Genomic DNA, 25,747 nt, shown 5'->3' with positions numbered 1-25,747 from the left:
GAGCATAAGCTTTCGTGAGCTACAGCTCACTTCATCGGATGCATACTGTGGAAAGAGTAGAAGGTCTTTTTATACTCTCACTCTCCTGCTGGCAACCTTAGATAAACTTGCTTCCAGTATAGGCTTGTTTTAAAATTTGTTGGCTGCACAAATACTAATTCCAGGCCAAAAACAAAACAGTCATTGAGCTGGATTCAAATTTTACATGTCTATTGATTTCTTTGGAGGAAAAGGAGGAAGGAATTAAAGAGGCTGTTGGAGTTCTCAAAACTCATTTGCATGAGGCTGAAAATTCAAATTTAAGGTTACACTGGGACAGGAGCACTTACTGGGTCCCTGATGAACAAAGGGTTAACACAATTCATGGTTGCCCTGCTACTACTTTGTGACAGTTATGTTGGTGCACAACAGCCCAAAAACAGCTTCATGGGGATGACCCCAGTACAGAGGCCTACCTGACCAGGTACAGAGCTAGCCCTGGCCCCTACCCTTTTTCCTCCTACAAGAGCCCCTGGTACAGAGGATGTACCAGGACATGGCAGGGAGCAGGTGGAGAAAGAGGGCATGGAGGTATAGCTTGGCCAGTCCTGTGCCTTAAGTTATTCCCCAGCTGCCACAAGGGGAACTTAGTCAATTGGAAAAAGAGGGACTGACCTAACTAGTGCTGGGGGCTGGAAGCTCCAGAACTGGGTGTAGGGACTGGAGCTTTGGTGGTGAGGCCTAATGGTTAGAGTCAGGAGCCTGGAACCAGAGCAGGGTGCCAAGTTGAAAGTCAGAACTGGATTCAGCATCAGGGAGAGGGTGTAGGACCTGGAGTAATGCAGGAACCAGGAACACACCAGGGCCTGGGATAAGGAGGACAGGAACCAGGAACATGCTGTGAGGCAGGGCTCAGGAGTCAGACAAGTAGGCAGGGTCCATACTACCAGCCAGCCAGGGATTCCTCTAGTTGCTCAGACAACTTGCTGTACCTCTTTCTGGTTTACTTAGAGCTTTCCAGCCAATTGGGTGTGGATTTCCAGCTTTATGGGTGCAGCCCTTTGCAAGCTGGAGCTTCACTGGCCTCCTCCTCCAGTCATTCGGATGAGTAGCTGGGTGGTGGCTGTGGTCTGAGCACTGCCTGGGGACCTGTGGGCCCATGTTTGAGACCTACAGTCCCTCACATCACCCCATCCCCTAACATTCCCTCTGGGCACTAGTGAGCCAGGTTCTCCAGGGTGTTTTTTGTGGAAGGCATTTACCAGAACAGGAGTGTGAATATTCTCTATCAGTTCACAGGAGCACTCTCCAGGACTGTAGCCCTTCCGAACATAAGAACAGCCATACTGTCTTAGACCAATGGTCCATCTAGCCCAGTATCCTGTCTTCCAACTGTAGCCAATGCCACATGCTTCAGAGGGAGTGAACAGAAGAAGGCAATCAAGTGGTCCATCCCCTGTTGTCCACTCCCAACTTCTGGCAGTCAGAGTCTAAGGACACCCACCGCATGGGGTTGCATCCCTGATCATCTTGCCTAATAGCCATTGATGGACCTATCCTCCATGAACTTATCTGATTTGTTTTAGAATCCCTTTATAGTTTTTGCCTGGGAATGAGTTTCACAGGTTGACTGCATTGTGTGAAGAAGTACTTCCTTTTGTTTGTTTTAAACTTGCTGCCTATAAATTTCATTGGGTGACCTCTGGTTTTTATATTATCTGAAGGAGTAAATTACACTTCCTTATTTACTTTCTCCACACCATTCATGATTTTCCAGACCACTATCATATCTCCCCTTAGTCATCTCTTTTCCAAGCTGAAAAGTTCCAGTGTTTTTAATCTCTCCTCATCTGAAGACTGTTCCATACCCTTTGAAACTATAATAAATAACAGAATTATCAGACACATAGGTGAACATGATTGGTTGGGGGGAAGAGCCAACACTGCTTCTGTAAAGGGAAATCATACCTCACCAATCTATTATAATTCTTTTAGGGGGTCAACAAACATGTGGTCAAGGGGATATAGAGTAACTGGACTCAGAAAGCCTTTGACAAGGTATTTCACCAAAGGCTCTTAAGCAAAGTAAGCAGCCATGGGATAAGAGGGACAGTCCTCTTATGTATCAGTAACTGGTTAAATGACAGGGAACAAAGGGTCAGAATAAATGGTCAGTTTTCACACTGGAGAGAGGTTAATAGTGGTGTCCCCCAAGGATCTGTACTGAGACCAGTGCTGTTCAACATATTCATAAATGAACTGGAAAAAGGGGTAAACAGTGAGCTGGCAAAATTTGTAGACATTACAAAATTACTCAAGATAGTTAAGTCCAAAACAGACTGCTAAGAGTTACAAAGGGATCTCACAAAACCAGGTGGCTGGGCAACAAAATGGCAGATGAAATTCAATGTAACTAAATGCAAAGTAATGCACATTGGAAAATGTAATCCCAACTATGCATATAAGATGATGGGGTCTACATTAGCTGTTACTACTCAAGAAAGAGACCTTGGAGTCATTGTGGATAGTTCTCTGAAAATATCCACTCAACATGCAGCAGCAGTCAAAAAAGCAAACAGAATGTTGGGAATAATGAAAAAAGGGATAGATAATAAAACAGAAAATAGCATATTGCCTCTATATAAATCCATGGTACGCCCACATCTTGAATATTGCATGCAGAAGTGGTCGCCCCATCTCAAAAAAGATATATTGGAATTGGAAAAGGTTCAGAAAAGGACAACAAAAGTGATTAGGGGGATGGAACGGCTCCCATATGAGGAGAGATTAATGAAAATCAGACTTTTCAGCTTGGAAAAGAAATGACGAAGGGGGGATATGACAGAGGTTTACAAAATCATGACTGGTGTGGAGAAAGTAAACAAGGAAATGTTATTTATTCCTTCTCATAACACAAGAAATATGGGGTCACCAAATGAAATTAATTGACAGCAGATTTAAAATGAACAAAAGGAAGTATTTTTTCATACAACGCACAGTCAACCCATGGAACCCCTTAGGATGTAGTGAAGGCAAAGACTATAACAGGGTTCAAAAAAGAACTAGATAAGTTCATGGAGGAGAGGGCCATCAATCCATCAATGGTTATTAGCTGGTGTGGACTGGGATGGTGTCCCTAGCCTCTGTTTGGCAGAAGCTGGGAATGGGCGACAGGTGATGGATCACTTGATGATTACCTGTTCTGTTCATTCCCTCTGAAGCACCTGGCATTGGCCACTGTCGGAAGACGAGGATAGTGGGCTAGATGGACCTTTGGTCTGACCCAGGATGGCTGTTCTTATGTATCAGTGCAGTGAGAGAATGGTTCCTGAATGTGTGGCTTCAGGAGTGATATGTAGAAAACTAGGTGTGTTCAGTGAGAATGGGGCAAGTCTAGTTCAAAGGTGACTGGGTTAATTTGCTGGCAAACTTGGTAGGGGCTAAGGAACTGGTAATCAATTTACGAGGTGGCCTGTTCGTGTGTTGGTTTTTCATCAAGAGCCAGACTCTCCTGTTGTTGGCAATCCACATATTGTTTGTAGCTCTTCTGGGCATCCTCCAGGTGAACTTTTAGGTCATCTTGGTTTTAATGTCTCTGTTTTATCCAGTCCAAGGCTGTGGGTAGCTCTGGGTAGAACTGAGGGTAGAACCTGTAGTTTTAAAAAAACGGGCTTTGCCCCATAGACGCATGTTCTGTGTTATTGTGCATAAACTCTACATGAGATAGCAGCCAGGATCAGTCATTCTGGTGGAAGTCTATGTAGCATCAAATATAGTGCTCCAGGAATAGGTTGGTTCTCTCTGTCTGACCATTTGTCTGAGGGTATTAGACAGAGAAGAGGCAGGAACAGATACCTACAATCCAAAGAGTTTCTCACCAGAAATGGGATAAATTGTGCATTGGGGCTGGAGGCAATGGGCTCTGGGAGGCCATGGAGGCAGACCAATTCATCCACCCAGAGCAAGGTGGAGAGTAGGCCAATGCAGGGGATGAAGTGTACCATCTTTGTGAGGTGGTCCACTACTGTTAGAATGGTCATGAACCCACTGGACTTGAGTAGTTCTACTACTAAATCTAAGGCAATGACTGTCCAGGGGCCAGGTGGAGTCTCAAGGGGTTGCTGGAGTCCAAGGGGTTTTCTGTGTGGCACCTTGGAGCGGCCACACACATTGCTAGAAGCCACATAGGCCTGCACTGTGGCCCACGTGAAAGGCCACCAGAAAACACAAGAGATGAGGTGCTGAGTTTTAAAGTGGCCAAAATGTCCTGCCGAGGAGAATCATGACATGCTACAGGCTGTAGTCCTTGGAGGCCCAGGGGGACATATGTATGCTCAGTTACCCCATCTTAGCTAAAATGGGATTCCTTAATTATGGATTCCTGCTCAATGGAGGGATCTCATGGGCCAAGGCTGATTGCATGAGGGTGAGCAGATCTTGGCAGGGAGCCACTCACACCCAGAAAGTTTTGAGGCTTGAGGATGCAGAAGATTTTTGGGTTTGAGTCCTTTAGGTCAGTGTAATATTCATGCTGTGTTGCTCCAATTGTACTTCAGTATAACGCCATTGATTTCAGTGCCGTTACAGTGGCACAAAACTTGAGCAATGTAACTGTGAATCAGAACAAATACATCTGTTGTGTTTGGTTAGTGCTCCTGTGGAGCTGAGGAAATGGGATATATGTAGCTTTGGGGTTTTTTTCATGTCTTTTTGATCCACCCACCACCTCTGTCCATGTCACATAAGCTACTTAATATCTCCGCTCAGTCCTAAGAGTTTTGTATACCTGAATATGGCAGCATGTGTTACGTGACAATGTAATAAGACTTAGATTTGCAACTTTAAATTCAGGGAATTCTTCAGAATGACTGTTTGTTTCCCAAATGTGGTCAAATGTGCCTGAGACACTCAATAAAAGGTGGTCAGATACTATGATGATAGGCTTGGTAGGAAAGCATAGATAGATTAAATCTAAACACAAAGCCGAAGGTTAATGTTTCCAATGTCAGGGGTGGCAGGTTTGTAGAAATTTTGGTGGTGCCCAGAACCTGCCCCCCGAAACTCTGCTCCCCACCTGCCTAAGGCTCTGGGAGGGAGTTTGGGTGGAGGAAGGAGGTCTGGAGTCCAGGCCCTGGGCTGGGGCAGGGTATTGGGATGCAGGCTCTGGGAGGGAGTTTGGATGCAGAAGGGGTGAGAGGTTGGGTTCTGGGAGGGAGTTTGAGTGGGGGAGGGGGTCTGGGGTACAGGCTCTGGGTTGGAGTTTGGGTGCTGGGTGCAGGCTCCAGGCTGGGGCAGGGGGTGAGGGGTGCAGGCTTTGGGATGGAGTTTGGGTGTAGGCTCTGGGCTGGGGCAAGGGGTGGGGGTGCAGGAGGGGTTGAAGGGTGCAGGCTCTGGTAGGGAGTGCAGAGGGCCGGGGTGCAGGCTCTGGGAGGGAGTTTGGGGGCAGGAGAGGGTGAGTAGGAAGGGGGTGAGAGGTGCAGGCTCTGGGACGGAGTTTGGGTGCAGGCTCTGGGCTGGGGGTTTAGGAGGGGATGAGGGGTGCAGGCTCTGGGAGGGAGTTTGGGGATAGGAGGGGGTGCTGAGGGAGGGGGTGCAGGAGTGAGGGCTGTGAGATGGGGCTGGGGATGAGGGGTTTGGAGTGTGGGAGGGGGCTCAGGGCTAGGACAAGAGGGTTGGGGGTAGGGTGGGGCTGGGGATGAAGGGTTCATGATGCAGGAGGGGGCTCAGGGCTGGGGCAGAGGGTTAGGGTGCAGGGGAGATGAGGGCTCTGGCTGGGGGTGCGGACTCGGGGGTGGGGCAGGGATGGGGATGAGTTTGGGGTGCAGGCAGGCTGCCCCCAGGGCTGGGGCCAGAGGGGAGGACTCCCCCCAGCCCTCTCCCCACTGGGAGCAGTGAGCTCTGCTGAGGGGGGAGGGCCCCCTCTCCCCCACTCCACCCGGAGCACATTCACCCCCACCACTGCCACTGCACATGCTCCTAGGGCCCCTCTCAGGTCCAGGAAGCCCCCTCACCTCCCCTGCGGTGGGTGCTGGTGGGGGGAGGGCTGCCATCACATGGGGCTTCCTCCCCTGCTGCTGCCCCTCACTGTAGCCTGCCTTGGGGTGAGGGATGTGGCTGCCCCTTGCCCAGCGTGGGGAAGGAGCAGTGATTGCGGGAAGTGGGGCCCTCTGTGCTGGTGGAGGGTCCCTCCGGAAAAGGGAAGGGTCCGAGGTGGAAGGGCAGGGTAAGGGCAGCCTGCCCTGCCACAATGGAATGGGGGGCACTAGGACCATGCGGCAGCAGTTGATGCCAGGAGCCAGCAGAGTGGAGACAGCATGGTGCTGCGGGGGAGAGGCAGGGATGGGGCCCCTGGGAGGCACGCGGGGGGCAGCAGAAGGGGCCAGGGGAGAGACCAGGCCCCGAACATTGGTGGAGCCAGGCCTCTGGGCCCTGAATATTGCTGGAGCCCGAACACTACGGGCCCATATAACTCGCTGTCCCGTCCAATGTATATGTATAGACAATCAGGCTTACTAACTAGATTGAGTGTCCAATTAGTTCCTTTCTCATTTTTTAGATTCAGGGAAGATGTGCATTGATTAAAGATAGGTGTGTGTTTTGTTTTATGGTAGTTCTGTGGGCTGTATTCTACATAGTACAAGTTATGATCCAGATGAAGAAGAACTGGAAAGTCCTCCAGTTGGGACCTTGGCCCAGATCCACAGCTGATGGAACTTTACATTTGCAATCTCGTGAAAATTGATTTCCATTGCTGAGGATCTAGCCCATTATGTTTCTTGTTTGTATGTAAAGCAGCACAAATACTTATGACTTCTTAGGATATATAATAAACAATAATAATCCAAGTGCAAAAGTGTTCTTTAGTCTTGAAGATGAAATATATTTTGAGAAATGTATTACAAGTACTTCTTGTTAATTAAATAAATTGATTTTTTCCCTTTTGGAGGAATTCCTCTTGGGGGAATTCCCCCAAATGTCATCTTTATTTCTTCCATCCTCCACCAAAGGCTGTGCACTGAGTTACCTTTTCCCTCCAGGTGAGAGAGCCTAGACTGGGCTCTCTCCAGAGTGATCAACTCAGTGTCTGAGTAAACTGAAAAGAATTGCTTGTGAAGTGCCCCTTCAGTCTGCACACTTCCAAGTATGCACAGTACACAGTGCTCCCACCCTGGAGACAGAAGCCGAGAGAAACTGCTTTTCAGTGTATTCCTTCTTTGATTTCTTTGAAAAGTATCAAACAGTTCCAGTGGCAATTACTGATTTTCTGAGCCAGTACCTGGGGGCATAATACCACCATTCACAATGTATGACTGGATGGCTTTCTATAAACACAGGCATGTACACAATATTAAAAATAAATGAATAACAAGGTAGAATTCAAGTGATTGTCAGAACCAATTTGAAAAAAGTCCACTCAGCCTGATGTCGAGATGGTGTTAGAGAGGCCAGGCGTGAAAGGCAGTGTTGCCCAGTGGAGATAGACTCAGGCAGGGGGCCAGGGCAGCGGGGTTCTATTCCTAGCTCTGACATAGACTTGCGGTGTGATGTTGGACAAGCCACCCTCTCTGTGCTTCTGTTTTCCCATCTCTAAAATGGGGACGCTAATATTTATTCACCTTTGTACCATGCTTTGAGATTTATGGCTCAGAGGCAATACCTAAGCACTTAGTGTTATCTATTGCTGCAATTAAATACAGGATAGTCTATGAAACAGACATCAGGAAATATGGAGAGATTATCAAAGTAACCATAAACCTGAAGACTGATCCGTGAGGAATGATGGTAGGATAAAAATCTTTGAGAAAAAGGAAAGAAGAGAGATTGGCAAATAAGTTTTGGAGAGATTGGCAAATAAGTTTTGATATATTTGTTGTATGTGATTAAATAAACTCCAGGGCTTGGAGAACGTATACTAATTATCTCAGTGGTTTCAGGAAGGCCCCTTGAAACTGTGAGAAAGTTGTGTGGCATTAATTATGCAGAAACGAAACCTTTTAGACATTTATCTGGGTCATCTGTGCTTGTAGAAGGCCTGCTTTTCAGATCCCTATAGTGCTGAGAAAATCAGGAGAAGGCAGAGGTCTGGCAGAGATTCTGGCTTGCCATGTGTGCATTGATCTTTGAGGATCCTAATTCACTTTCAGTCAGAAATGTTAGGCTAGTAGATTCTCAACTACATAACCATTTCTCACAGGAAATGACTCTTAAAAGAGTGGATGTCATGATAAGTCATATCTGCCTTAGCACTCATCAAGGCTAAAGTGCTATCTGAAAATAGGGTGAACAAGGTTTCTCAGCTGAGCTTTCAGCAAATATAACACATTTTCCCAAAGGATTTTCTCTCTTTTAAATGTGGTTTACTATTGTGACATTTCACATGTTAGTGAAATATTTCCCTACATCACCCCATTAAAAACCTCAGCTCTGATATTGAGGGATCACATATAGGGTGTGAGAGAACAGATCACTCTCTAGGCTCATTCCATCCCTAGACTTTTCTGAGGCTGCCAAGAAGGGCCTCAGTGGTGATTTTTGTGATGAGGACATCTAAGAAACAGATTTGATTCTGAAACAGACTGGAGGCCAGATTCTCAGCAGGTGTAAATTGGCATAGTTCTATTGCTGATCCACTGGGGACCTGGCCACAAGTGTCATTTTAGGAAAGTCACCAAACGGTCATTGGACTGGAACAGATAATTATTTGCTTTATATACTGAAATATTGACTAATGTCATGTCTACACCATTGAAGATCTCATGGCACATTTTGTAAGACTAGGGCTTTGCTCCAGAGTCCTTTGCTATATTTTTCATTAGGCATTTATGCCTCTGTCATTTTCATCCCAGTATGGCTTCTTTTTGGTGGCAAGTGACTGCTGTACATGTATAATTTAGAAAGGGCTTTGGGATCCTCTGGAATAAAATGCATTCTAGAAAGCTAATGAAGTAAATTGTCATCCAAACCTTTTGAGGTGTCCATTTCTTCCACATCTTTTTACGGTTTTACTGAAAAAAAAGAAACAAAAAGAATGGGGTAGAACAACAGACTTCATATTTAACCAGCTACAATTACAGCAAGAGTTGGAAGCCATCATCCTGCTGACAGGTATACACATGAGTAAATTTATCAGTGTGACTATTCTTGGGCATAAGATTATTCACATGCATAAGTATTTGCAGGATTAGAGCTTAATGACGTGTCTCTGGAGTTTTGGGTTATGTTTGTTTTACTGTGAAGTCTGATTTTAAAAAAAAAACCCAGCCACTAAAGATAAAATGAAGGTTTTTGGCTTATTTTTCAGGGACTGCATTATGCTCTGCTGCTTGAACAGTGGCACAAGCTTTGTTGCTGGTTTTGCTATCTTTTCGGTCCTTGGTTTCATGGCTTATGAACAAGGGGTGCCCATAGCAGAAGTTGCAGAATCAGGTAAGTTTCATAAGAAGATTTCATGTGGGTATACACAATATGCATGATTGTTGGTGTTCATAAAGTTTGTCGGGATACTCTCTTGCTCTCCACTAATTAGATAGGTTAACATTGATCCAGGCTGCATTGTCTACAGTTTAGAAAGATGCTGTTATTTTATGGCAATGCTACTAATTAGAATGACTGCTTGTAAAATGTGCACTGGTATCAATGTAATACTTTTGTGGTCACATATCTATATGTGAATAACATTAAAATTATCATAGAAAGCAGCAAAATCCAGGAAGTTAAGAGGCCAAATCCTGGCTACATTGTGCCAACAAGTTGCTATAATTGGACAGCCAAGGATTGTTATGGGGAATTTCCAGTACATTATCTCCACAACCCACTCTGGCCTCTCATCCTGTCCACTTTTGTCCCACCCCGGTTGAGCTATATAGATGAGATAATTCTCCACAAACTTTCCATATAAGAAATCATTCAGATTTCTTGTAAATTAGATGGACCAAAATACACTGAATTGTTTGCTTCTTTTTATAAAAGAATCAGTTTTATCATTATCAAAAGAGCAACAAGCCAGATCCTCAACTGGTGCAAATCTTTGTAGGTCCACTGAAGTCCTGCTGAACAAATTGATTGATACCATGAAGTTCTCATAAGCAAACTAGAGAAATGTGGTGTAGATGAAATTACTATATGGTGGGTGCACAACTTCTTGAAAGACCATATTGAAAGAGTAGTTATCGGGAGGGGAGGTGGGGGGAATATATCTAGTGGGGTCCCACCTGGGTCTGTCCTAGGTCTGGTACTATCCAATATTTTCATGAACGACATGGATAATGGAATGGAAAGTATGCTTAACATTTTTGAGGCTGACCCAAGCTGGGAGGGGTTGCAAGCACTTTGAAGGACAAGATTAGAATTCAAAACCACCTTGACAAACTGGAGAATTGGTCTGAAATCAACAAGATGAAATTCAATAAAGACAAGTGCAAAGTACTACTCTTAGGCAGAAAAAAATAAAATGCACCACTACAAAATGGGGATTAACTGGTGAGGCAATGGTACTGCTGAAAAGGATCTGTGGGTTACAAATTGGATATGAATCAACAATGTTAAATGATGCAGTTGTTAAAAAGGCTAATATCATTCTGGAGCACATTAAGAGGAGTGATGTATGTAAGCCACAGGAGATAATTCTACTCTATTCAGCACTGGTGAGGCCTCAGCTGGAGCACTGTGTTTGGTCTGGGCACCATACTTCAGGAAAGATGTGGAGAAATTGGACAGAGTCCAGAGGAGAGAAAAAATGATAAAAAGTTTAGGAAACCTCACCTATTAGGAAAGATTTAAAAAAACGGGCATGTTTAGTCTTGAGTAAAGATGACTGAGTTGGGACATAATAACTATCTTCAAATATGTTCAGAGCTGTTATAAAGAGGATGGGTATCAATTGTTCTTCAAGCCCACTGAAGGTAGGACAAGAAGTAATAGGCTTAATCTGCAGTGAAGGAGATTGATTTTAGATATTAAGAACAAATTTCTAACTATAAGGATAGTTAAGCACTGGAACAGGCTTCCAAAGGAGGCTGTGTAATCCCTGTCTTTGGAGGCTGTTAAGAACAGGTTAGATGAACATCTGTCAGGGATGATCTACTGTACTTGGTTCTGCCTCAGCATGAGGGGATAGACTAGTTGATCCCTCGAGGTCCCTTCCAGCCCTACATTTCTGTGATTCTATGATTTATACCTGCTGAGGATCTGGCTCTATATTTCTAACAGTTGATTGTATCTCTTAATGCTATCAATGATCATCCATCAGGAAATATGCAGTTAGGGGATTTGGTTGATGCCTATACCATCCAGAAAAGAGCATCTTTTGTTTACTATGCTGAGCCCATGAGATTTTCAAGATTACTGGACGATTCTCTCTCTACATTTCACAAGTATTGTTGCTTGGGCTTAACTTGTAGGAGGAATCTCAACTAAGACTGGCAGTGTAGTAGTTCTTGTTCTAGGTCTGGAAAGCCACGGACTCTCTAAGGATCACTTAGCACCCAGTCAGAACAATGTGAATGTTGGGTCTCTCCAGGAGGAGAAATGGTCTAATGATGGATTCGTCAGAAGGAGAAATGGACGGAAAATGAATTTAAGGAACTGGGTCAAGTATAACAAGAAACTTGTATAGCTAATAACATTCACTGATATTGCTATGGCAAATATATGTTATTTTTTTCCCTAGGATGACTGGTTTAGAATGACTAAACTAGATAGTGCAAGGCTAACAGAATAGAAATGCCACTGGAAATTACAGGGGCTTGTAAAATACCGTATTAAGTGAAATAGCTGTAGTATGCTCATGGTCTGATTATAGCAGCACTATCTCTGCTATCATTGCAGGAATGCATAAGTGCTGCACTAGCTTTGTGTCTGTGGTTTAATGGGGGCAAGAGTGAATGGGTGAATAGTTTAATGAGGCAAGAGACTGCAATTGCGGAAGGGTGAGGACAAGAGATAGACTGAGCAGAAGGAAATGTCAAGATGTTGGTGAAAAACAGCATGAGGGAGAGAGCAGGTGCACATTTAGCTAGGCTGGAGAAGGGATCATTGCTGTTCAAGCTGTTCTATAAAAAAGATGTCTGTATATAGGTTACTTAATACATAATGTGCCAGCAGATGGCACTCAAGGCTACATAGCAATGTTCGTAGGTTTTGCGGAACCAACAGAAGTTGTGCTTGCTGTGTGCTGCAAATGGCTTCCGACATGCAGTTCTTAACATTTGCCATGGTGCCACTCAGTACAGTTTCAGACAAATTGTTCTTTTAATGCTGAGCAGGGTTATCACAGAATCGCTACCGCCAAATGGTGACCCTGGCTGTTCGCCTGCACAGGGAAGCCAGAGGGTGCAAGGAACAGAGCTGTCTCCATAGAACCACAACCCCCTCACCCCAGTGCTGCACATGTGGGCAGGAAGTGGGGGGAGCCTTCATTTTGCCCCTGCAATCAGCCATCTGGCACAGCTGAACTGACGTTTCAAGGGAAGTAATCTGTGCCTGGTATAAGGCTGGTGGAGAGTACGTCCCCCCACATCCAACAGTTGCTAAAGCATTTATAGCAGTGCATTTTTAATTGAAGTCTAGCATGCTCTCTTTTATTTAGCTCTTCACATCTGATTTATCACATGAGGAATGTTAAAGTATAAGCAATTGCATTTCTTTGCTTCCTTTTCAGGACCGGGACTTGCATTCATTGCCTACCCAAAAGCTGTCACCATGATGCCTCTTTCTCCTCTATGGGCAGCTTTGTTTTTCATGATGCTAATATTCCTTGGATTAGATAGTCAGGTATGAATCAAACATCACTTAAAAAAAATGTTGGGTCAGATTATCAGTATATTTACAGCTGCATAGCTTCTTTAATGTCAAGGGAGCTATGCCACTTGATACCTGATGAGGATCTGGCACTGTTTAAAGCCTCTATTTCAAGTTTCTTATTTGATTATTTTTTTTAAAAAAAGCAAACCTGTACAATACTGAAGATTCCTTTATTATTAATTGTAAGCAATGATTCATCTGAGTTCTGCTTTTAATATTAATGTCAGGATGGTATGCAATTTCATCAACATTCAGTAGAATTTACAATACTGTTCAAGTCCACTAATTGTAAAACAATGACAATGGTATGTGTTTCTTTTCAAACCAACATGCAAGCCATTTTGATCACTGAGGAGAAGATACTGAAAATGAAAGTGCTTATGCTATACCTTCATATTTCAAGATATGATGGCAAGAAAAATGTAAATATGTAATGCAGCAAAGTGACAGCACTATAGCCATTGCCCAAGTCTATGTAATTATAGAAAAATTGCACAAGAGTTGCTTCACCAGACATATTGTACAGTAATGAGTGCCTCAATGCCCCTCTGCTATGTACATTGGCCAAACTGGACGGTCGTTACGCAAACGAATAAATGGACACAAATCAGACATCAAGAATTATAACATTCAAAAACGAGTAGGTGAGCACGTCAATCTCCCTGGACACTCAATAACAGACTTAAAAGTGGCAATTCTTCAACAAAAAAGCTTCAAAACCAGACTCCAATGAGAAACTGCAGAACTGGAATTAATTTGCAAACTGGACACCATAAAATTAGGCCTGACTAAAGACTGGAAGTGGATGGATCACTACAAAAAGTAATTTTCCCTCTGCTGATACTCACACCTTCTTGTCAGCTGTTGGAACTGGGTGATGTCTACCTTCATTGCATTGACCTTGTTAGCACTACAAAAGTAATTTTCCAAACCGGATAGTCATCCCTCTTGATATTCACCCCTTCTTGTCAACTGTTGAGAATAGGCTACTTCCACCTTAATTGAATTGGCCTCGTTAGCACTGACCCCCCCACTTGGTAAGGCAACTCCCATCTTTTGATGTGCTGTAATATATATACTGCTTACTGTATTTTTCACTCCATGCATCTGATTAAATGGGTTTTAGCCCACAAAAGCTTATGCCCAAATAAATTTGTTAATCTCTAGGGTGCCACAAGGGCTCCTTGTTGTTTTTGCTGATATAGACTAACATGGCTGCCACTCTGAAACCTGTCATAGTATCTAAGTAATCTGCATATCTGATTCAGGAGATAAGTCTGATTGTATGCTGTACAGTGAAACTATGTGGTGTTTTGTTTTGTACTGCACTTCAGGATCATTAAAATTAATGTTTCATAAGGTCTACACATTTCCAAGACGCAACTTGATGTAGCAGAACGCAAAAGGGACTGGAAATTACGAACTTCTGAGTGCTGCTGTCAGTTCTTTCAGTGATGCATTGTCTGGCCTGTGCTGGGACATTTAACCACTCTGCTTAGTTTTATTTCATCTGTAAAAATGGAGAGAAACACACTTACCAACCTCTGCAGACTACTGAAGATAAATAGCTTAACACTTTGACGATTACAGTGCTGCTTAAGTGCTGCTTATTATTCTTTTAAGTGACAGTTCAACAGTTGCACTGAGTGTGCAATTCCTCATGTACACTCATCTCAACTTTGGGGCACCATTTAAGCCCCATTGAAGCACATGTTTTAAAGACTTAAATATTGTGCTGGGCCTGTGCTCCACAATGAATTTCACTATGAGATTATGATAGTTTTTACTTTTTGGAATTTGGCTTTGGCCTTGAAAGCCATAGGTTTGGACTTTTTGACTCTGAAATTTTGTTCTTCACTTTAAACAGTATCCTTGGGGATTTTTCAGTCTCTCTCTTTGATGAGAATATAGGGGGGAACTTGAAGGGGTTTTTAGCAAATCCAATTCCCCTGAGTAGAAGAGATATGTATCTTATTTGGGCTTTTTGTTATTTCTTTCAGTTTGTGTGTGTTGAAAGCCTTGTCACAGCTGTGGTGGATATGTACCCAAAGATTTTCAGAAGAGGATACAGAAGGGAACTGTTGATTCTTGCTCTTTCGATTGTGTCATACTTCGTTGGCCTAATAATGTTAACAGAGGTAAGATGCCCTTTGTTTCTTTTCAAAGGTACAGCCAAGAAAACAAGTTGGCTATTTTTAACCATGACATACTCCAGGCATGAGCACTTGAGATGAACAAAAACTGTAATGTTGGTCAAATGAGTACAAACCGTTTAAGAGACTGTTCTTAACTTTTGTTCGAATCTTTAACTGCACCTGGAGCTCAGCAAATATTGTAATCAGTGATGCATAGCCATTGGCAGGCCATCTATTCTACACCTCCCATCCATTCACAGGGATTGTTGTTTCTCCCCGATCACTCTGGGCTGAACCAATCAGATATGAGGGTATTTGTTACTGACAGCCAGGAAAAGCCAGCCACCTTCTTGGGAATAAGAGCAGTGGTATATATAACTGAGAAAAACTAAAAACGAAATTAGTGGTAGCTTAAGCGCATGCTTTATTTAAGCACATGTATAGTCCCTTATAAGTCAGTGGGACTACTCACGTCCTTAAAGTTCACTACGTGCCTCAGTGCTTTGTTGGACTGTGGCCTGGGTATGCAGCTCTAAGCGCCTGTTTAGTCGTGCCCCGCTGATCAGAATTCCCCATGTGCTGCAAATTGGTTTTGCCATTTTGAAGTTCTGCTAAAGGAACCTGTTGACATTAAAAATATCTTCAAGGCATCACTCAAATCAGGTACTGACCATATAGTAAATGTGTTCTTGCTTGTCATGGCTATTACTTTAGTGAATATAGATGATATAGATCTACTCTCTGGCTGGTCAAGATAACAGCAATAAATAAATCTTGGGAAAAGTGAAAGGGTTTGGGGTTTTTAAAAACCTACTTCGATTCACAGTCTCTGACAGTGAGTTCTTTTACACAGAAAGCCTCACTGTCTTTTAACCCATACACTGTCAGGCTGAGCATTCCTCTCCTCCCTAATCCTCTTCCTTCCCCAAAGCAGGAGTCCCACCTGGGTACATATTTGCATTGCTGACCCATGCCGGAGTCTGTGCCACTAAGTCTTCATCGCTGTTACACACTACTCGCAGAAATAGTACCAAGTAATGACCCTGACCCAGAGATGAGATGCAGTTGCATGGCTATGGCTAGGGGCTGAGACCTTTTCTTGCTCTTGACTCTCCTGCAAGGAGGTGTGGTGGTCAGGAGGGTGAGCTGCACCCTTTGTACATATAAGAGCCTCTGGTTTGCATGTAGCTCTGGATTGTGCAATGATATATTTGTCCGCTCTGTGTATTATTTCAGTGTTCTCATGGCCAAACCAATGCACAGAAACAATAACTATGTGTTCTTCAGGTGGTGCCCACTCCGAAGCCCACAATGGGAGCTTTCCCATTGACTACAGTGGGCTTTGGATCAGGTCCAGGGATACTATCACTTCCATCCCTAAAGGATGTTGGTTGGCACCACTCTTTGTGTGTGTGTTTGTTTCGATTTATCTAGTCTGTTTAATCTGGCTATCTAGGCATTTCTAATGCATCCATTGATGTTGCTAATACAGACTGAAGGCATTCCAGGAAGTAAAGTTATGTTTGAACTGGGAGAAAGTGGATGATGAGCTTGGTTTGCTCCCTGGGCATATCTACACTGAAGTCAAAGGTGTGATTGTAGCTCAGGTAGGCATATGCATGCAAGCTTTACTCTAGCTAGCATGGCAAACAACAGCAGTAAAGACATGGTGGCACAGGCTTCAGCGTGAGCTGCCTGGAGGCTGGGTACATATTTATGTTGCTGACCCATGCCACAGTCTGTGCCACCAGGTCTTCGCTGCTATTTTTAGCTCTGCTAGCTAGATTAAAGCTAGCGCAGGTATGCCTATGTGAGCTGCAATCACACCTCCAATTACAGTGTAGATGTACCACTCAGTTCTTCAGTAGGTCACCAGCTAGTAAATCTGTTGCTGTGGTTGCTGTCTAATGTACTCAAAGCAGGTGTATTAATAAGAATTCCTACTAACTACTGGGAAAGTTCATGATGCTCAGTAAACCAAGGAAAAAATAGCATTTGCCCTTGTATCTGATTAGAAATGGTTATCTTAATCCGATTCCTCTGGGAAACTTTCAACCGATCAACTGGAATGTCAACATTAATCATGATGCTTTACTGTAAAACCATTATTTGATCACTTCTGTTACAATGTGTCCTAGCTTATCTGTATTGTAACTAATTATAAATACAGTGAAAATACTGAGTACACTACAACTGAACCAGGCAGCCAATAAAATACAAATTAATCGCTACCCAAGAGCAGTTATGCATATGCAGTAGAGGTTCGTTAATGTATTATGTGATTTAGAATGTTGCAAACATCAGGAGAGAGGCCATCAATCACCATTTCTTAGCCTTTCAGTTTCTTTGGAAGAATAACAAAGCGAGAGTGCTTTAGAAGTTGGCCATTTTCTACAGATAATGACAAGTTTGTTAGGGAACAGATATCCAGAGTCTGTGCCTCAGCTTGTCAACACTTGAAGAACATACTGAATCAAATTACTGCTATTAGGCTAATTAATGGTTCCATGTGTCAGGGAATTATTAGCTTAATATAGGTGGAAAAAAAGTGATTTTTAAAAATTTGTTTTATTATTCTTTAATACAAAGTCCCTGTAGTGACCAATTAAAGATTATTTTTGGTGTTGTTTAAATGCCTCTGTTCAAGTGTACACTGTTTGGGGAAGTTGCCCCGCATTCTGATATCAGCTGACACATTAGTTTGGGAGGCTTGTACTTTTGAGCTCTAGTCCACTTTGGCTTTTTTGATCCTTGACTTGAGTGACACCATGAAGTTGTTCTTTAATGTCCACAAGGTACCTTGAGCAAAAGCTAAAGTCAACCAAATAAATTCACAGCACAGAGTAAATCCTTGGTGCGTGGAGAGAATTCAGGCTGTCAAGTCAGTCTGCTCATTCTGAGTTCTCAGTGCGCTAAAGCCCATGATGCCACTACTGATTATCACTCCTGTTTCTCATTTCTTTTGGCACTAAATAACTTCCAGACACTTTATAAATTTTCAGAGGACTGTTTAGTTCCTTAGTTTCACTTCCCTATAAGCATGCATACAGTGTGTGTTGTAATTGAAAGGCAGATGATAGGCTGGATTGTGGCTCACAGACAACGTAGCCATCCAGAATACCTCCACAGACCCTTGGGAAGCACACTGAGCAGTGGTTCTCAACCTTCCTTCTTCAGGTGACTTGCCCAAGGTCACAGGAAGTCTGTAGCAAAGCCAGGCATTGAATCCACGTCACCGGAGCTTCAGGGCAGTGACTTAAACAAACATGCACCCATTCTTCCCTTATGGCACCTGCTCCCGAATTGCACCTGTGCCCCCTTCCTCCATGGCCAGTTCTAACCCCAATTTTGTCTCTTCCTCACACATACTAGCCCCAGATTTCCTCTCCTAGGGCTTGGGAGTCAGGAAGCACCCAACCGGGTTGTCTGATTTGTTAGAGCTGCGGGCCAGGTCAGCTGCTTGGGGCTGACTTATAGGGCCTCTCTAGTGTGCCAGGTTAAGCAATCCACTTCTCATGGCTGGAGAGAGATGGCAGCATTTTCACACGTCTCTTCCGTGTGTGCTGGGTTGTAGGAGTCTGTGCTGCACTGGGGAAGAAGCAGAAGGAGCAGACGGGCAGCTGCAAGCTTGCGGTTGCTGTCTGGGAGTTTGGCTGCACGGTGCAGCGAGGAACACCATGTGGTGCTGTTGTGCTGAATTCTCAGGCAGAGCCTGCTATGGAAGCAGCCTCTCAAGCATCCCATCCAGCTAATCTTTCACCCCTTTGTGCAGAGAGCAGGCACAAAGCCTAAGCACCTTTTAAATGGGTGATTTGGGAATTAATGTTAAATTCATTGCTCAAGAGTGAATTTTACGCTCCGTTTCTAGATGCTGGGGGATTTGGAATGGAGCAGCCCTCCAGACAGCCTCAGGAGCTAACCCGCCAAGCAAATGCCCATTTTGCAGTGGCCATTGCTGGCCTGAATTCATTGATGTAGATTATCTTTGTTGTTTATGACTAGGGAATTTTGGAATATTCCCTCCCACCCCACCTCACATACATACACAAATCCCAGATATGGCTGCAACTTTCAGGAAGTATCTAGCTGCTCGCACCATGGACCTGCCAGCACCAATGGACAATCAGAATGGCAGTGATCCTGCACCAAACTGTCAGCATGAAGGAAAGAGAGGGCACAGTTTTGTGACGTAGCTGTAAAACTTCTTCAGCAAGACTTTAAAGCCCACAGACTATTATTGTCTGAGCAAGGGGCTTCAAGCCTGAATGCTTATTCCTATTATTGCTCTTCCCTCCTCCTTATTCCTGACATCTATAAACATATGGGCTTTTTTCATCAAAAAGGCACTTCCCTGTTCCTTCAAGGGGCAGATCAGTGACTGGGGCACCAGGAAAATTTTTAGTGGAAGAAGTAGCAGAATCTTTATGACTGTGAGGCTGGGTAACCCAGGAGATCGAAGGTTGTGCTACTGTTTCTGAGGTGGTTAATCCAAGTCTTTGGTGCCATGACCAAAAAAGAAAGACAGAGAACGGGGAGAACTACTTGAGTTTTTACCATATTCCCCTTAGAACAGAGTTTCCTGCCAAAGTTTTCAGGCCTTCCAAATGAAAATAAAAAATCCTCATCAGACAGTTGGGTGCTCAGAACTATCTGGGAGAGTCTTCTCAGAAATTTCCAAATTTCTCATCTTCCTCCATTCTGTCACCCCTTCTTCTTTGGGACCAGCAAGCAGGCAGTGAAGGACTGACCATGTGCAAGCCCATTTCTGCATAGGGTCCAGGCCTTACTGATAAAGAGATTTCATCGTTCTACAGGGAAGCTGGTCACAATATTCCTGCACTTCTCAATATTGTGGACCAGTTACCAATTCCAGGCAATGCTCTTTATAGTTTCTCCTGTGCCTTGCTTTCTTACAAGTCTGATGGTATCTCTGATGGCCAGTCTGTGACAGGAAAGTAACAGAGGACTTGTTGATAGCCCACTCATATGAGATATCTGCATATACTGATCAAACCTTCCAACTGTTTGACTCCCTCGTCTTCATCATCTGTTTACAGAAAGGAAATCCTTAGTACTCTCTCAGGATCTGGCCCACCGTTGGGCATTCTACCAGACATTCCTGGTTCTAGTCCAGTTGCCCCAAAAAAGATTTCACAATGTGTATTTCTTCTGGAAGCACCAAGTATTTGTCCGCCAGGGACTCTAATACTTTGTATGATAGTGACTGTTTGTGCAAACAATTCCATAGTGGTGATGCACCTCTATTCTCCACATATTATCTTGATTTATTAGTGGATTTTCCAGAATCAGTGCACCTCCAAGGGAGCTCAGAAAGACCCCATTCAATTCTAGTCAAATGGTTATCTGAGGAAGCTCATCACTAAAACTTACTAGAGTTGTAAGTAGTTAAGAAGGTGATTCTCTCTCTATCCTTTAAGATTCCTTCTGGATTTGGCTGCCAGGGGCGTGAAAAGCAATGATTGGACCTCCATGGCATACTGGCAGCTCCATGCTACAAGAACAAAGTACAAATTAAAACTACTAAATTAAGCAAGTGAAATTCACTTGCTTCTGGAGTGGGAAGTTTTGTGGATTATTCATGGTTTATGTTGGAGGTTTACAGTAGTGTCCACTGCCTCTGGGGTGCTTTCTAAGCCCTGATCAAGGACAGACTCCGCTGCAAAGAACTCACAACATAGGGCATTTAAGATGCTACATTCTCAAGCAGTTAGAATAAATGTAGTGGCCCAGGCACCCATAGTCTCTCAAACGCCTAATGATGTCAGTTCAGCGTCACTGAATCTCCTAGTCCTTGAGAAATGTCTATGCCAGGATCCTGTCAAACTGCCAACCTACAGCATCTGAGACTCTTGGCAAGGAACCTGGGAGGTTTTGCCTTGTAGAGGATGAATAATCAGCAGAACTTGTGGACTTACTGCTCACATCTAGAAACTATCCACAAATCTGGGCATTTCAGAGGATTCTGAGAATGTGGTCCTAATGGTGTTCTTAAAAGATCAGGAAACCCATTTTGTCTGACAACTAGGGATGTGTTGGAGTTTCTTTTAACTGAGCTTTTGAGTGGGTCTTGAATTCAAGCTTCCTGAAGGTCCAACTCTGTGTTAGAGACCTTATAGAATATTCTTCCAACATCTAGCCCTTCTTTACAGCATTCTCACATTTCCCAATTCCTTAAAGCTGTGTCTCTGCAGAGATGTGGTCAGAAGAGTAGTAGAATGATTTGATGCTTCAGGTAATCTCTGATACTGCTTTTTTAAATATACAGAGTCTTCCCCATACTTTCTATAAATATGTTTTCCTTTAGTAAGTACTGTGACACTGGCAGACCAGGTGCCAGCTGACGCCAAGGCCCTGAGGACTCACGTGAACACTGGCCAATATATAGCTGGAAATTATTCTGGCTCACCTGTGTGTTAGCACTGTTTAAAACAGATGTTAAGTTTATAAGAATGTGTTTAGTGTTTAGATTTTATTAAATGCTTGTAGGATGCTACATATATTGATCTCACTCATAACATCTGTACCCTGTGTTATAAGGATATATTAAGGGTAGGTCTACTCTTAAACTGGTGCAGGTGTGCTGCTGTTGCAGTTCAGTGAAGATGCTACTAGGCTGAGAGGAGAGCTTCTCTCACCAGCATAGTATATCTACCTTTGTGAGAGGCAGTAGTTGTGTTCATGGGGGAAGCCCTCCCGTCGACGTAGCACTGTCTACACTGGGGGTTAGGTCACTATAACTGCATCACTCAGAGGTTTGATTTTCACATCTGTGAGCGATGTAGTTCTGCCCGTGGAAGTTTGTAGACCTGGCCTTAGTGTTTGCCTTATAAACCTCTGTAACGGTAGCTCGCTAAACAGGAAAGAAGCATTAACTCATGTAAAACACTGAAGGTATTAGGCCCTTCCCACAATAAGGCTCACTGAAACCAAATGAGCCATTGTGAAACATCAAAGAACAAAGATTTTGTTGATTGCCCCCCATACACCCCAACACCCATGAAGAGGAGATGTGCTTATGGACTCATTCCATCAGCTTGCACTCTAGGGGAAGGGAATAAAAGTCCCCAACAAGGAGAAACTGTAGCTCTATGCTGCTTGACTTTGGGAGGGCAAGATTTCTAAGCATAAGCAAGGGATCCCCAACAGCTGAGCCTGGGTTAGTCCTAAAGGACATATGGAGCTTGCATATTACAGCAGCTTCTATCACCTTTTGAAACCTAAGATGGCAACTCATAAAATTTGATTTTTAATTTTTGTTTTTGTGAAAGTGAAACTCTCTTCCCCACCCCCACCCCCAAAAATCATTTTGAATGGACAGAAACTTTATGGTGGATTCAGAGCAATTTTCTTTTTGAGTTTTTTGTTTCAGTTTGGTCATTTTTGGGTGTCTTTCCTGGGTGTGTGTATTTAATTGGAAAAATTTCAAAATGGAATGCTGTTTCATGAAACTGGCCAAAATGAAATGTTTCTACTAGGGCTGTCGATTAATCGCAGTTAACTCTCGTGATTACCTCAAAAAAATTAATCACAATTAATCTGTTTTAATTGCACTGTTAAACAATAGAATGCCGATTAAAATTAATTAAATATTTTGGATGTTTTTCTACATTTTCAAATATATTGATTTCAATGACAACACAGAATACAAAGTGTACAGTGCTCACTTTATATTATTATTTTATTACAAATATTTGCCCTATAAAAATGATAAAACAAAAGAAATAGTATTTTTCAATTCACCTCATACAAGTACTGAAAGTGCAACTTACAAATGTAGATTTTTTTGTTATATAACAGCACTCAAAAACAAAACAATGTAAAACTTTAGACCCTATAAATCCACTCAGTCCTACTTCTTGTTCAGCCAATCACTAAGACAAACAAGTTTGTTTACGTTTACGGGAGATAATGCTGCTTGCTTCTTATTTACAATGTCACCTGAAAGTGAAAACAGACATTCTCATGGCACTTTTGTAACTGTCATTGCAAGGTATTTACATGGCAAATATGCTAAACATTCGTATGCCCATTCATGCTTCTGCCACAATTCCAGAAGACATGCTTCCATGCTGATGACGCTCATAAAAAAAATGTGTTAATTACATTTGTAACTGAACTTCTTGGGGGAGAATAGTATGTCTTCTGCTCTGTTTTACCCGCATTCTGCCATATATGTCATGTTATAGCAATCTTGGATGATGTCCCAGCATATGTTGTTTGTTTTAAGAACACTTTCACTGCAGATTTGACAAAACACAAAGAAGGTACCAATGTGAAATTTCTAAAGATAGCTACAGCACTCGACCCAAGGTTTAAGAATCTGAAATGCCTTCCAAAATCTGAGTGTGACAAGGTGTGGAGCATGCTTTCAGAAGTCTTAGGCCTTGTCTACACTATGAAATTAGGTCGAATTTATAGAAGTCAGTTTTGTAAAAAGCATTTTTATACAGTCAATTGTGTGTGTCCCCACACAAATGCTCTAAGTGCATGTAGTCGGCGGAGTGTGTCCACAGTACCGAGGCAACCGTCGACTTCTGGAGCGTTGCACTGTGGGTAGCTATCCCACAGTTCCCGCAGTCTCCGCAGCCCATTTGAATTCTGGGTAGAAATCCCAGTGTCTGATGGGGCTAAAACATTGTCGCGGGTGGTTCTGGGTACATATCATCAGGCCCCCCTTTCTTTCCTCCCTCCCTCCCTCTGTGAAAGCAAGGGCAGACAATCGTTTTGCACCTTTTTTCTTGAGTTACCTGTGCAGACGCCATGCCACGGCAAGCATGGAGCCTGCTCAGCTAACCGTCTGTCTCCTGGGTGCTGGCAGACGCGGTACTGCATTGCTACACAGCAACAGTTTATTGCCTTTTGGCAGCAGACAGTGCAGTATGACTGTAGCCATCGTCGACGTAGTCCAGGGTGCTCTTTTAACCGATCTCGATGAGATCAGGGGCGCCTGGGCAAACATGGGAGTGACTCAGCCAGGTCATTTCCCCTTTAAGTTTCGTCTCATTGCGATTCAGTCCTACCGGCAGTGCACTGTCATTTTTCTCCTCCCTCCCGCCATGAAATCAACAGCCTGCTAAACCCAGTTTTGAGTTCTACCTTGAGGTTTTGAGTTTTATCCTTGAGGGGGCCATTCTGTTTTTCACAAAGCCACCCCCTTTGTTGATTTTAAATCCCTGTAAGCCAACCCCGTAAGCCATGTTGTCAGTCGCCCCTCCCTCCATCAGAGCAACGGCAAACAATCATTTTGCACCCTTTTCCCTGGATTGCTCGAGCAGGAGCAGACGCCATAGCACAGCAAGCATGGAGCCCGTTCAGGTCACCGCAGCAGTTATGACCATTGTAAACACCTTGCGCATTATCGTGCAGTGTGTGCAGAACCAGCACGTGAAAAACCAGGCAAGGAGGTGACGGCAGCGCGGTGATGAGGACATGAACACACTTTTCTCTAAAACCGCGTTCCCCCACAATTTGGAGATCATGGTGTTAATGGGACAGACTCATGCCATGGAACACCGATTCTGGGCCCGGGAAACAAGCACAGAGTGGTGGGACAGCATAGTGTTGCAGGTCTGGGATGATACTTAGTGGCTCTGAAACTTCCGCATGCGTAAGGGCACTTTCATGGAACTTTGTGACTTGCTTTCCCCTGCCCTGAAGTGCAAGAATACCAAGATGAGAGCAGCCCTCACAGTTGAGAAGCAAGTGGCAATAGCCCTGTGGAAGCTTGCAACACCAGACAGCTACCGGTCAGTCAGGAATCAATTTGGAGTGGGCAAATCTACTGTGGGGGTTGCTGTGATGCAAGTAGCCAACGCAATCACTGAGCTGCTGCTATCAAAGGTAGTGACTCTGGGAAATGTGCAGGTCATACCAGATGGCTTTGCTGCAATGGGATTCCCTGACTGTGGTGGGGCCATAGACGGAACACATATCCCTATCTTGGGACTGGATCACCAAGGCAGCCAGTACATAAACCGCAAGGGATACTTTTCAATGGTTCTGCAAGCACTGGTGGATCACAAGGGACGTTTCACCAACATCAACATGGGATGTCCGGGAAAGGTTCATGATGCTTATGTCTTCAGGAACTCTGGTCTGTTTAAACAGCTGCAGGAAGGGATTTACTTCCCAGACCAGAAAATAACTGTTGGGGATGTTGAAATGCCAATAGTTACCCTTGTATCCTTGTAATAGTATACCCCTTAATGCTCTGGCTCATGAAGCCGTACACAGGCACCCTGGACAGTAGCCAGGAGCTGTTCAACTATAGGCTGAGCAAGTGCAGAATGGTGGTAGAGTGTGCATTTGGACGTTTAAAGGGTTGCTGGCGCAGTTTACTGACTCGCTCAGACCTCAGCGAAACCAATATTCCCATTGTTATTGCTGCTTGTTGTGTGCTCCACAATCTCTGTGAAAGTAAGGGGGAGACGTTTATGGCGGGGTAGGAGGTTGATGCAAATCGCCTGGCCGCTGAATACGAGCAGCCAGATACCAGGGCAGTTAGAAGAGCACAGCAGGAAGCAGTGCGCATCACAGAAGCTTTGAAAACCAGTTTCATGACTGGCCAGGGTACTGTGTGACACTTCTGTTTGTTTCTCTTTGATGAAAACCCGCCCCCTTGTAATTCCCTGTAAGCCACCCACCCTCCCACCTTCGATCACAGCTTGCTTGCAAAGGAAATAAAGTCACTATCGTTTAATTGATTATAAAAATAGGGAGATAACTCACAAGGTAGCCCTCATGGGGTGTGGGAGGAGGGTAAGAGGGAAGGAAAAGGCCACTTTAAAACTTGTTGAATGCCAGCCTTCTGT

General features: G+C 43.8%; 1 protein-coding gene across 2 annotated transcripts in view; it reads left to right on the top strand.

Annotated features, from left to right (window-relative positions):
• SLC6A11 (solute carrier family 6 member 11) overlaps nt 1-25,747 on the top strand; it is a 171,902-nt gene that overhangs the window by 133,208 nt on the left and 12,947 nt on the right. For both annotated transcript variants that reach the window (XM_084634993.1, XM_084634994.1), the window contains exons 9-11: nt 9,281-9,405; nt 12,638-12,750; nt 14,781-14,918. In XM_084634993.1, the coding sequence (XP_084491119.1) occupies nt 9,281-9,405; nt 12,638-12,750; nt 14,781-14,918 (376 nt within the window). The remainder of the gene's footprint in view (nt 1-9,280; nt 9,406-12,637; nt 12,751-14,780; nt 14,919-25,747) is intronic.

This window comes from Lepidochelys olivacea (assembly GCF_965140295.1).
Source record: "Lepidochelys olivacea isolate rLepOli2 genome assembly, chromosome: 7".
Lineage (NCBI taxonomy): Eukaryota > Metazoa > Chordata > Testudines > Cheloniidae > Lepidochelys > Lepidochelys olivacea.
The sequence above is the reverse complement of the archived record's forward strand: the minus strand, read 5'-3'. Positions and strand labels throughout refer to the sequence as shown.